The 12,843-nt window shown below is 37.2% G+C and overlaps 1 protein-coding gene across 1 annotated transcript; it reads right to left on the bottom strand.

Moving 5' to 3' along the window:
• Nucleotides 1–2,074: 2,074 nt before the first annotated feature.
• Nucleotides 2,075–6,058, bottom strand: LOC107665313 (cytochrome P450 2J2-like). The gene is made up of 9 exons (XM_016456138.1): nt 5,773–6,058; nt 5,459–5,621; nt 5,107–5,256; nt 4,829–4,989; nt 4,564–4,740; nt 4,329–4,470; nt 4,041–4,228; nt 3,773–3,914; nt 2,075–3,355 (listed from the first exon to the last, which is right to left on the bottom strand). The coding sequence occupies exons 1-9, from the start codon at nt 5,962–5,964 to the stop codon at nt 3,180–3,182; spliced, it is 1,491 nt and encodes a 496-aa protein (XP_016311624.1). The 5' UTR covers nt 5,965–6,058; the 3' UTR covers nt 2,075–3,179.
• Nucleotides 6,059–12,843: the final 6,785 nt, after the last annotated feature.

Raw genomic sequence — 12,843 nt, 5'->3', positions numbered from 1 at the left:
TAATAAGCACAGGCTGCGACTGTGCCAGACGTTACTTCATGCAGAGAACATAAGTTAGGCTACATAATCACATAATTGAATGCCAGAATGTTAAGTATATTGTAATTTGCTTGTATTATAAATTAAACTCAGGACCTGAATTTCGTTTTAGAAACAGCTTTTGTGGAAAACATTCAGGTACAGAAATGCTGCAGAAATGGAATAAACTGTAAATGAAAAACAGTAAATTCACTGTAAATTAAACAACAGATTAATTCTTAAAATTAAAGTTACAAAAGTTATTCAGTCAAGAGCAGTGAGTGATTTTGCCTTCTGTTGTTAACATTAATTAACAATAACCAATAGGCCTAATTAATTAACACTGTTAACATTAACATGTGGTATGAAAGTGACAGCAGCTTTTATACCTGCTGTCTGTCAGTCTGTGTTAAAGAACAAAAAAAAAAATCACTCTGCTCAAATCTGCTCTTGACTAAATAACTTTTTCATATTTAATATGGATTATGCTATTTGTTTGCTTTCTAATAAGCACAGGCTGCGACTGTGCCAGACGTTACTTCATGCAGAGAACATAAGTTAGGCTACATAATCACATAATTGAAAGCCAGAATGTTAAGTATATTGTAATTAGCCAGTATTATAAATTAAACTCAGGACCTGAATTTCGTTTTAGAAACAGCTTTAGTGGAAAAAATACAGGTACAGAAATGCTGCAGAAATATGAATATACTGTAAATTAAAAACAGTAAATTCACTGTAAATTAAACAGATAAATTCTTAAAATTAAAGTTACAAAAGTTATTCAGTCAAGAGCAGTTCATATTTAATATGGATTAATATATAAATATAATCTATATCTATGACTTTACATCATAGTATTTTGTTCCTGAACAGTAGCAGCTACTGTTAGTTTTAGGCTAGCCTACCTGAAAAAGTTAAAGCACAGTTTGTTTCATTTGTATCCTTGTGCTATTGCTAGTAACTTGTTCATTTATTACTGGCCGTCTAATTGTCTTTATGTAACATTATTTATAAAAATGCAAGGTTACTTGAGTCAGAAACAATGAAAACAATAACTTTTTCTGGAGGTGTTTACGCGGCTTCGTGTGCTCGGCGCTTTGGATGTGACCGTGAGCGCCCAGAAAACTAGTTCGGAGAGCACGAGTACGGAATGGTTTAAAAAGACGTGCAAACTTTTGTGATGATGCAACACTGACCCGATTAGGCAAGTGACAGTCCTGTCAGCTGAGCGAAAGTCTTGTATGCAGTGTGCAGCAGCTCTTAATGCAGACGAGATGCGCTGATGTGAGGCAATTTTGAGAGTGAGAGCGAGAAGACGCGGTACAGCTGAACCACACACGCTGTTTTCAAATGATTGAATTAAGCTGATATTCTGTGTGAGATGAGTAAAACCAAAATGCGCAATCCCGCACCGAGATTCAGGACATGATTAAACAAATATTCTATTATATAGAGATTTGTCAAATACATTTCCACGACTTTTCCAAAGCTTTCTGGGGGTTTCATGACCGTACGAACCCTGTAAATGGCTATTTTTATTTTTTTAAATCGTCTTGATTAAATTTCTGCTCCACTTTGTGTGGAGGTAGTGAGACGGGACAAAGTCCCTGAAAGATATTAGTCTCTGGACGGGAGAGAGCGCTCAAAACTCTTCAGATTAATTTAGTGGAACATTAATATAATATAGAATCATCCTCTGTAAAGAAGTGAGGCGTGAACGTGAGAATTTATCATTATCTTTGTAAATGTGCGCTCTTTTGGGCTAAAGGCTTAATGGAACCATTTAAAGTAGCCACGTGATCACAAATTAATCGGCGATTCGGCGCAGCGCAGACATGATTTAATACGCGTGTCCCTTTTCTATGTGGGAAAAAAATCATAAATTCCAGTTTATTTTGTTTGATTATGTCTTCGAATGTCGTAGTTGGAAGCTGGAAGTTGTTAGCCCCGGCTGGCCCGTGCGCGCTGTTGAAATGCGACTAATAATTTCTGACTGGCACATAACTGAACCAATGTAAACGGGTTAAGGCGGGGCCCCTGGGCTGCAGCCCAGTCAAGCCCAATGGTAAGTCCGGCCATGGACACAATACATCAATATAGTCCTTAAATGTAAAAATTAATTAGCAACACTTTAAAGTCTGAAAGTACAATGTCTAACATATCTCCATTATGTTCTAATTCATTTTACAAAAAAACAAAACGAAATAAAGTACTGTATAAAGTACAAGTACTTTAAAATACTGTACTTCTCAATGATGTTCGTCCTCATTTTTTTGCCTTGTTTTCCAGTGCAAATGTCTTAAGAGCCTTAAATCAAGATATATTAACTTGAAAAGCAAAATGACATAAAATAAAAAGTCTTGTTTGTTTGTGGAATTGATCAAAATGATGTGAGCTTATGATTGAAACAAGAAGAGATATTTGCCAATGGGCTTAGAAAAATTGTCGTAATTCAAAGGAAGTTCTGTTGACATTTTTGTTCTTGTTTTAAGCATAAAATAACTCAATTTTAACTAAGTCAAATACGTATTGGAAGCCCACTATTGAGATCAGATCAGGTATCATATCAAATTATACACTTTAATCAGGTTAGACGCCATATTGAATTTAACATGGATGAAAACGTGGCTGTGAGGAATAGACTGCCAGTCTTTACATTGCTACACATTGTATACACATTGTTTCATTGAGTTTTTGTCTACTGTTTTTTTTAATTTTTTTGGCAGACGTTTCGTCAGCTGAACAATCGGTATGTTGTACAATCCACTGAATGCATGTACTTCTATCTCTCACAGCTTTGTTTTCATTCCTGTCAATAATTAAATATGGCGCTAGCCTGACTAAGGTCCATTGTAAAATATAAAAATATTATACATTGCATCACAAATTTATCAAATACTTTATCTAATTTACATTTTAGTGAACAAATAATCCTCCTGGTGTAACCTGGTTTTAAGGGCACAATGCTGGTAGCTCACAATTCCCCATTTCTAAGGATTTTAATCAAAAACCTCTGGGTTCCCAGCCCTGATCTTTACCCACTGAGCCAATTCACCCATTTCCACAGCTTTTCCAAAATAAATGGATACATATTCTCTCTGTACATGTCTGATAAACACAAACAATTGATGATCACATATTTGTGTGAATTTCTTGTCTTAGCGTAGCACTGCACATAATTTATACGGTTGGGGACATCGAGTGGTACCCAGTCTGTAATCCATGCTGGGCTCTACACCTGCTGGTGAAGAGAAAGTGAAGCGCTGCAGCAGGGAGGAGAAAAAGAGGAACAACTCCATCCGTGCCAGTTGCTCCCCAGGACACACCCTCTTTCCTGAAATTAGAAACAAAGAGAAAATACCTAATAAGATTAAATATGGAACTAAATGTATTCCAATATCAAATATTGCGGTGTGGAAGAAAAAAATATTGTTTAATATTAATATGCAAATCTCCCATGAAAGCATGCTTCTACTGAGCCCTTAAAAGGGCCATGGGGATGGAAAAGAACATTGCAAGAAATAATCACAACTGTAATAAAACAAGGTCGCATTTGTTAGGTCACAATAACATGAAATAATTGCAAGATATAAAATCTGATTTTTTTTTTACACCGAGAATGGCTTCCTTATAATTCATTTCACTCAAAACGAGTAACTTTTTGTAGGGCTATGGGAAATTCAGCTATTTGCAGCACAACTGGAAACTGTCAAAATATTTCAGCTGATTACTAGAAAGCAGAGTTCTATACCAAGAGAAAAAGGTAAAAAGGCATCTCTCTTTCTGAATTTGCCCTCAGCATCCAGAAAGTGACCCGGGTTAAAAGAGTGAGGCGTCTCCCACTCGGACTCATCAAACAGCACTGATGTCAAACTGCCAATCACAGCTGTGCCCTAAATCAAAACAAATCTAAATGTTTATGGAGGACCAGTGGTGATTGTTTTAATCTATCAGTCAATCACAGACAGTCTGAACTGTCCCAGTGTCCATAAATATACAGTTCTCTACACCTACTATACCTTTGGAATAGAGTATTTTCCTATCCGAGTATCTTCCACAGTAGCCCGGGGCAAATTTAATGGGGCAATATTTCCAATCCTCTGTATCTCATGAATGACAGCATTGGTGTAGGGCATGTTGTCTTTGTCTGATAAAGATGGCTGTCGTGACCCTCCCACAACACCACCAATCTCCTCCTGAACTTTGGCTGAAAATACAATGTAGAGACAGTCCAAGACAAAACTAAGAGTGTGAGTATATACCACATTTAATGTGCACATGAATGCAGTTTCTCAGTAAACTCTCACCCTGTATCTCAGGATATTTTATCATGTAGAGAAGACCCCAGTACAGAGTAGTGGAGGTGGTCTCAGTTCCTGCTACAAACAGATCCAGAGCACAGATGCACAAGTTCTCCACATCAAAACCAGCAGCTGTGTCGTCTTTAAGCTAAACAACATGATTGAGAGGTATTTCAATTCAGTCACATTATTATAACCACAGCATTCCACTTACTGACACCTGCCTAAGAAAGGGTCTTACTTTTTCCATCTCAGCAAGGAAGCAGTCAATGTAGTCTCGAGGATTTGATGGATCATAATCCACTCTGTGTGCATTCACCTTCTCTCGAACAAAGTCAATCACCTTCTGCCACAGAGCAAACGATTTTTTGTGTGGTCCAGGCATTTGCCGCATGAGCCATGGGAACATGTTATACAGCTAAAGAAAGAAGAACAAAAGGCTTTAGCTGAGCAACAAAGATGCTAAAGAGAGCAAAATTTACTTATTAAAATATGAAAATGTTCACTTGAGCCCAGACGCTTCCATCCAGATACATAGCCTCATTGATGTTCTTCAACAGAGACTGGAAGTCATTGTCACTGTACTCAAATCGATTACCAAACACAAGCACACAGATCACATTTGAGACAGCGTTGTTCAGCACGATTTGAGGGTTAAAGGGTCGACCTGGAAATGTTATCATGATAACTGTAAAGTAAATCACATTGTGCTTCCAATCCTAAATGTTTGTAGAACAACAAGGTTAGTTTCAGTTCTTTCCATTTCACAAACTTAAATACATACCATTCTCACTTGAAATGGCCTCATTCAGAAAGCAACATTCAAGATGGATAGACGGTTCCAGGCTTTTCTTTCCCAGTCCAAAGTTTCGAAGAGTTGAGAGTGCAAATCTTCTCTGATGCTTCCATTTATATCCACTGGCACCAACTAAACCTGATCACAACACATTTAAATATTACTTTGCCATTTCTCACTCACTGCCACAAGTACTGATCTCAGAGCAATTATATGAAAAACCTATTTAAATTGTTATTTTTCTCTAGTGGCATATGCCTCAATGTAGGTTTGAATTCACCGCGGTCAGTTTATATTGAAACCACCATTCACTATTTGAAATTATATTTACAAGACTGACCTTTGTCTTCGGCCACGTCATAAATCATAGGCAACACGGGTCGATCAGCGAGGTTGTCGCCTTGTTGTAGATAGACCTCCTTCACTCTTTTGTACCCATTCAACATAACAATTCTTGGTCCGAGAAATCGAATGCTTAAAATGTCTCCATATTTTTCTGCAAACTTGAAAATATGATTTGAAAATGAACTCGTATAGGCTACTATAAAAATAGTTTAAATACTGCCGAATATCAGTTCACTTCCATCCTTGCAAAGATGATGTTTCGAATTGCATACCGTCACAGATCCAAACAAGAATACAGGTTGTATTTACCTTTGCCACCTGAAGATGAATCTTGCTGTGATCGATATGATGAAGGTCTCCAATAATCGGCAAAGACCATGGTCCAGGAGGAAAGTTTTTCGGCGCTTTATTTTGTATATAATCAGCCAGTAATAAAAAAACACAGGAAAATAACAAAATAGTCTTGATATCGATCCACTCGTAAAGACGCAGCAGATCCATGGTCAGGTCAGTATTGCTGCCAGATTAGGTCGATGATTTCCAAAAGCTCCCCCAAGACCCTCCCATTCCAGGAAAACCCCTCCCAAAACATTCACTGCCAAAAGAATGTGATAATACTGTCTGCCATAGTTGCTTTTTACCTCCTTAAAGGGATAGTTAACCCAAAAATGAAAATTCTGTCATCATTTACTCACCCTCATGTCGTTCCAAACCTGTATGAGTTGCTTTCTTATGCTGAACACAAAAGAAGATATTTTGAAGATTGCTGGTAATCAAACAGTTGGTGGTTGCCATTGACTTCCATAGTAGGAAAAAAAATGCTTATGGCGGCAATTCTATGCCATTAATAACCGAGCGCACCACTGATGCTGGCGCGCGTGGTAAATCACTTCCGCAAGAGGAAAGCAGATTTACGCGCGAGGAAACGGGAGCCCGCGAGCTCATTTCAAACCCTCGCGCACGCTTGACGTCCTTTGCGCGCAATACAAGCCCTTGCGCGCGCATGATCATTCCCCACATCCTCACTCTTGATCTTCCCTCACCTGCTCGCACTTTTATTTTTGTCAGTCGTGGGGCGGGGCTTGCTGTTTTAATTGTAACCTCAAATGTCATTGGTTAGTCCTCTTTTCCGGAAGTCAGTTTTGGACGCCTGTTATAAGATGATTTATAATTCTCTTGATTTAAGACATGGCATCAGTGGACCAGATACATGTGAGTTATCGTTTCATTTGCTTGTTTTATTTATTTATTTTGTCTTTATTTCATGTAATTTAATGCATTGTTCATAGAGTAGATCTTTTTCAGATACTTTATTAATAGGAAGTCTTCCGTTTACTAGTGATTGCAGTCTTGTGATGATAAGAGATACACATATGAACCCTTTTTAAAGACTGTAATGATGCACGCACACACACACATGTATACATAGGCTATATATAAAGCTATAGGAATGACAGTAAAGTTTTAAAAATGTGTTTTATATTTAATCTTGTAAATAGATACAACATCGTAATATTTGAAGGTTTGTTTAGTCTAAGAATTTTACTAAATATTTATTTATAACGTAAAAATGCATATAATGTAGTTAATAATACTTTTAATACGTAAAAGTTAATACATTTTAAATTGTTGTTGTAAGTAAATTAATAAATCAAAACAAACTTAACGTCTCCCTCAATCTCATTTGCGTAAGAATTGTCATGTGACAAATCTGCATTTTGGTGGATAATAGACTTAACGGTAATGCGCTGTTGTGTGGAATAAAATTATGTTCCGCGTTTTTAACAACATACACGAACTGCAGAGAAATCTGGAGACAACTAAAAACTCTGATGAAGATATTAATGCCGTGCTTAATGATTCCAGACTCGGACAGTCAGATAAAGGTGATCCACAGGACGCAGCAGGTTTAGCCGCACACTACTTTATTGCCGACCATTTACATCCAAATGTTATTTAATTTTCACAGAACACAACCTTTAAATAGATTTTAGAATATAAACTGTTTATCGTCTATTCAATAAGACTAAATAAAAAGTGTGCGCCTCATTGTGCATAACGTGAATCAAGCCCAACAAATGTCTGTTTTAAAAACCATGGATGAGTAATTCACTCCTTGATTTGCTTAATAAAAGCCTCCTTTGAGATCGTTTTGACAAACATGTTTATTGTGCATTTTAAACGTGTTTATTGCTAAGTTTAGTGTGGCAAAATAGAAGCGCAGCTGTAATTCGTGGGCAATGTATGTGGTTACCATGACAACCTCACGCACTTGCCACTGCTCTATGTGAATGTGAATATGTAGATTTACTATAGCAAAACTAAAATGTGTTTAAAAGTACGTCTGACCAAATCCACCGGTTCGGTTTGGCCCCCGCAAACTCAAACGTCAAGCTATGCCTATGCAAAAAGGTCAGTGTAAGTCATCGGAATAAGCAACGTGTATGTTACTACTAATGATTAGATATAATTTGGTAGTAAAACAAAGAGTTGCACGTTTTATGGGTGCAGAGTGGTGATAATTATTTTGTACAACATTTGCAACTGCTTTTTATCATGTAATTAGAAGCATTAAAAATTTAATTGTGTCATCTGTTATAGGGACTACTGAACAGACATTTAGAAGTTGGTTTTAAAATTCAAAGTATTAAAAAAATAAAATAAAGCTCTGTAAACACTTGCATTTAATGCAGGTAGGCTAATGAAAAGTTCTACTCACGCTTGTGGTCTTCATGCTCTCTTGAACACTTGGACCAAATACAGGAAATACGTCATATAAGTGGTTAAGTGCAAAGACAGCAAGTGCGGGTATTTGGACAAGGGGTATGATGCGCTCATCTAGGGTGACCTCCCGTCCCGCTTTGCGTTGTACCCTGCTTTTATACAGTCTATGGTTGTATCGCACAACATTTTCACCCCTTGTCCCGCACGTCGCATATTGAGAAAATGTCTCGCATTTTCATCACTGTTGGTTTTTAATTGTCATATTAAGAAAACGTGCATGCGTTCTTTTGCCTTTAAAAAAAAGCTTTTTATTTATTATTTTTGCGCGCTTCGTCATTGTCAACCGCCTCACACAAATACATCAGCCATTTTTTTTAAATCCTATCCAATTGTTGAAAAGAAAAAGATTAAACCCGGTCATTAAGAGGCTGTTACGGCTGTCAATCAAAATGTGGAGCGGGTGATTCCTTGTGTTCCCTGTCAGAAAACAAATGTACCCGTGTTCCGGATAATCCGGTAAAGTAAAAGCTATTTTAAGGCGTCATAATGGCAACAAAAAAGAGAAAATGTTCTTTTAGTAAAGACTGGGCTAGGGCCTACCTAAAATGGCTCGTTCTAACACGCCCCCACATGTCTACGTCAGGATGTGGGAAGATTTGCATAATGCCGCCCAAAGACTACTTCGTCGTGTCTGATTTGTAGATTTGACCCCCCAAAATTGCTCCGTATTTTCATTCATTTACCATGGCAGTCATTTTTGATCACAAATGTGACAAATGCCACAAAAGTCACCAAGTTTTGTACTGTTCCGTTGAAATAAAAAATAAAAAATGTAAAATATTCTATCTAAAATGACAGAAGACCACTGGAGGGTTAAATACAAACCTGGGCCCGTATTCACAAAACATTTTATCTTACAACTAAGAGTTCTCCTAAATAGCAGTAAAAGTTTTTAGCTAAGAGTTTTCTCTTAAAATCTATTCACAAAGCTGCTGAGACAAACTTTTACTAAGGAATAGACTGAAGTCTTAAGCTAAGAGTAAGGGCAGGGTTGACCTTGTTGCTATGGATGATGTCAGCATGCTTACTAACTATGCACACAGTGATTGGCTGATAGTCTCTGTCAGAGATTTATTCATAGAAATATTGTAGAGTGCAATATTATGTTGCCATATTCAAATAAAGGTTTAAAAAAAAAAAATTGTTAATTGCCGCATTCAAATAAAGATTTTAAAATGCAGGATAAGCGTCACTAATTAAACAAGTATATGTTCAGCTAATTGTCAGCCTCTTACACGTATGCTTCTCATAATTAGTGAACGCCTACCTAAAACGGCTCATTCTAACACGCCCCCACATGTCTACGTCAGGATGTGGGAAGATTTGCATAATGCCGCCCAAAGACTACTTCGTCGTGTCTGATTTGTAGATTTGACCCCCCAAAATTGCTCCGTATTTTCATTCATTTACCATGGCAGTCATTTTTGATCACAAATGTGACAAATGCCACAAAAGTCACCAAGTTTTGTACTGTTCCGTTGAAATAAAAAATAAAAAATGTAAAATATTCTATCTAAAATGACAGAAGACCACTGGAGGGTTAAATACAAACCTTATTGTAGAGTGCAATATTATGTTGCCATATTCAAATAAAGGTTTAAAAAAAAAAAATTGTTAATTGCCGCATTCAAATAAAGATTTTAAAATGCAGGATAAGCGTCACTAATTAAACAAGTATATGTTCAGCTAATTGTCAGCCTCTTACACGTATGCTTCTCATAATTAGTGAATATGCATATAAACAGCCTTTTAATTAACAGAGTAGAATAATCATGGCTGATAGTAATACATGCAAATGTAAAAAAAAAAAAAATAATAATAATAATAAAAATGGACGCAAGAACAGCTGTTACTTCTTGCCCAACTGGTTAATGAAAACAAGGATATAATTTGGATTATTAAAGGAAAAATTAAATTTAAAAAAATTAAAGGAAAATTTTGAGTTGGGATAACCTCCAAAACCAAAGGCGATGCCTTTTTAAAAGGACATTATCATCAAATGTTTCTAAAATATTTATGTTCCGATGCAGACAGCCATTTTAGGATAGTTTGTGGCTTGGTCTTAGTGACTTAGGATTCCTCTTCACTACTCCTCATGTTTCACAGATTTAGGAGCTAGTTTTAGTGCTAAAACGCGTTGTGAAATACTCTTCGAGCAAAAATGTAGGAGTCCTAAATTTAGGATTGACGCCCGTTATTTTTAAGATTTTCTCTTAAATCGGCGAGTTATGAGCTACTTTTAGCCCTAAGATGTTTTGTGAATAGGGGCCCAGATTATCAAGCACTCTCAAAAATTGAGACCATCTATATGGATTAACAACTTCAGTCTATCTGTCAAACAGAGAAAGTAATTCTAGGCCAACCTTTGGAATAAAGTATTTTCCTATCTGAGTTTCTTTCACAGTAGACCGGACCAAATTTAATGGGACTATATTTCCAATCCTCTGTATCTCATGTATCGCATTGGTGTAGGGCATGTTGTCTCTGTCTGATGAAGATGGCTGCTGTGACCCTCCCACAACACGATCAATCTCCTCCTGAACTTTGGCTGAAGATACAAAGTAGAGATAGTGTACATGAGCATATATATTTTATATATAGTGAGTATATGTTAATTTTTATGTTCATAACTCATTTCTCATAAGCAGCTCTCACCCTGTATCTCAGGATATTTCATCATGTAGAGAAGACCCCAGTACAGAGTGACGGAGGCGGTCTGAGTTCCCCCAATAAACAGATCCAGAGTACTGAAGCACAAAGTCTGCACATCAAACCCAGCATCTGTGTCATCTTTACTCTAAACATGATGAATGAGAACAATTGTAATGAAATATCTCTTTTTGAATGCATACCAGAGCATTCCTGTACCAGCATATTTATTGACACCCCCCAAGAAATGGTCTTATTTTTTCCATCTCAGCAAGGAAGCAGTCAATGTAGTCTCGAGGATTTGATGGAGCTTAAGGAAGCAAAATACAATGAATATAGTGTAAGTAAGAAAAATATCCATATTTACAACTTTATAAACCTTAATCTCTAACTTCCACTGTCGTACGTGCGTTCACGAGAGAGTGGCCTCCAGTGGATGATGTAGGACGTAGGCGTAGCATAAGCTCCGGTGAGAATATGCTAGTCTTGCGAGAAAAAAGTTTTGTTTATAGCAAAGGAAAACCAGTGTCCTCTTGGCTTATATCGAAATCCTCCGACATTTTTCTTTACAAATCCTCGTTTTGTACTACTAAATCGTGACTGGTGTTTTGTTTTGCTCTCTCCTCTGCGCTTACACGTTCATCACTTCCGTGTTCGTCACCACGTTTGTCTACTTGCTATGTCATCCACTGGACGCCACTCTCTTGTGAACGCATGTATGACAGTTAGCGGAAGCTAGAGATTAAGGTTTATAAAGTTGTAAATAAGGATATTTTTCTTACACGAACACATCACTTCGCTTCAGAAGGCCTTTATTAACCCCCCGGAGCCTTCTTTTATAATGGATGGGTGCAATTTTTTTTACTTCAAATTTTGGGCTACCATCCACTCCCATTATAAATCATGGATTAGCCTGGACATTATCAAAGACTATAGAATACCCAAGCCGTGTCACTCGTATAGTTTTGAATGGGGAAAAATGCCACGCTTAATATGGCCTCTCAATCGCAGGAAGCCCTGTCTTCTGAATGAAAGAGCCAATGGCTAATCGGTAAAGTCAGCGCGTCACTGCAGCTGCCTAGAAGCGTCCCGGTTGCTATAGAAACAGTCAGCATTCTGAGACGTGCGCATTGGCTGATCTAGCCTGAAAAAATAAGCTTTTTATAACGCTATTTGAGCAAAAGCAATGACATTTATGACACAGTTGTTGTCAGATTTCATTGGTGATTTCAAATATGAAATTTAATCGTAAGCTTAGTGAACAGTTTGGGATAATTTAATGTTTCCCCATACAAAGTGACAGGAGCTGCATTTGCATGCCCGAGAAGCGTTTCAAAGATGGCCGCCAAGTGACATGACTTGCCTTAAAGGGACTTTGACATTATTTAATACAACTCCGATTGTATTCGCCTGAAAGAAGAATGTCATATACATGGCTTGAGGGTGAGTAAATCATGGGGTAATTTTCATTTTTGGATGAACTATCCCTTTAAAACAGAACCATACACTTATGCATTATCTATTTGACAGGAAATAAGAAACTGTACCTGAGCCCAAATGCTTCCCCAGAAAAACACACCATCACTGATTTTCTTCAACAGAGACTGGAAGTCATTGTCACTGTACTCAAATCGATTACCAAACACAAGCACACAGATCACATTTGAGACTGTGTTGTTCAGCAGGATTTGAGGGTTAAAAGGTTGACCTGGAAAAGTTACCGATTCAAAGATTTTTAGGATAACATAGTTTCAATGCTTTTTAGATGACAAATCTCAGTTTACTCTTAATAACTGTTGAAAACGAACTGTACACACCATTTTAATTTGAAATGGCCTCATTCAGAAAGTGGCATTCAAGACTGATGGATGGCTCCAGGCTTTTCTTTCCCAATCCAAAGTTTCTAAGAGTTGAGAGTGCAAATCTCCTCTGATGCTTCCAACTATA

Source organism: Sinocyclocheilus anshuiensis, unplaced genomic scaffold (genome assembly GCF_001515605.1).
Source record: "Sinocyclocheilus anshuiensis isolate Anshui unplaced genomic scaffold, SAMN03320099.WGS_v1.1 scaffold199, whole genome shotgun sequence".
Lineage (NCBI taxonomy): Eukaryota > Metazoa > Chordata > Actinopteri > Cypriniformes > Cyprinidae > Sinocyclocheilus > Sinocyclocheilus anshuiensis.
The sequence above is the reverse complement of the archived record's forward strand: the minus strand, read 5'-3'. Positions and strand labels throughout refer to the sequence as shown.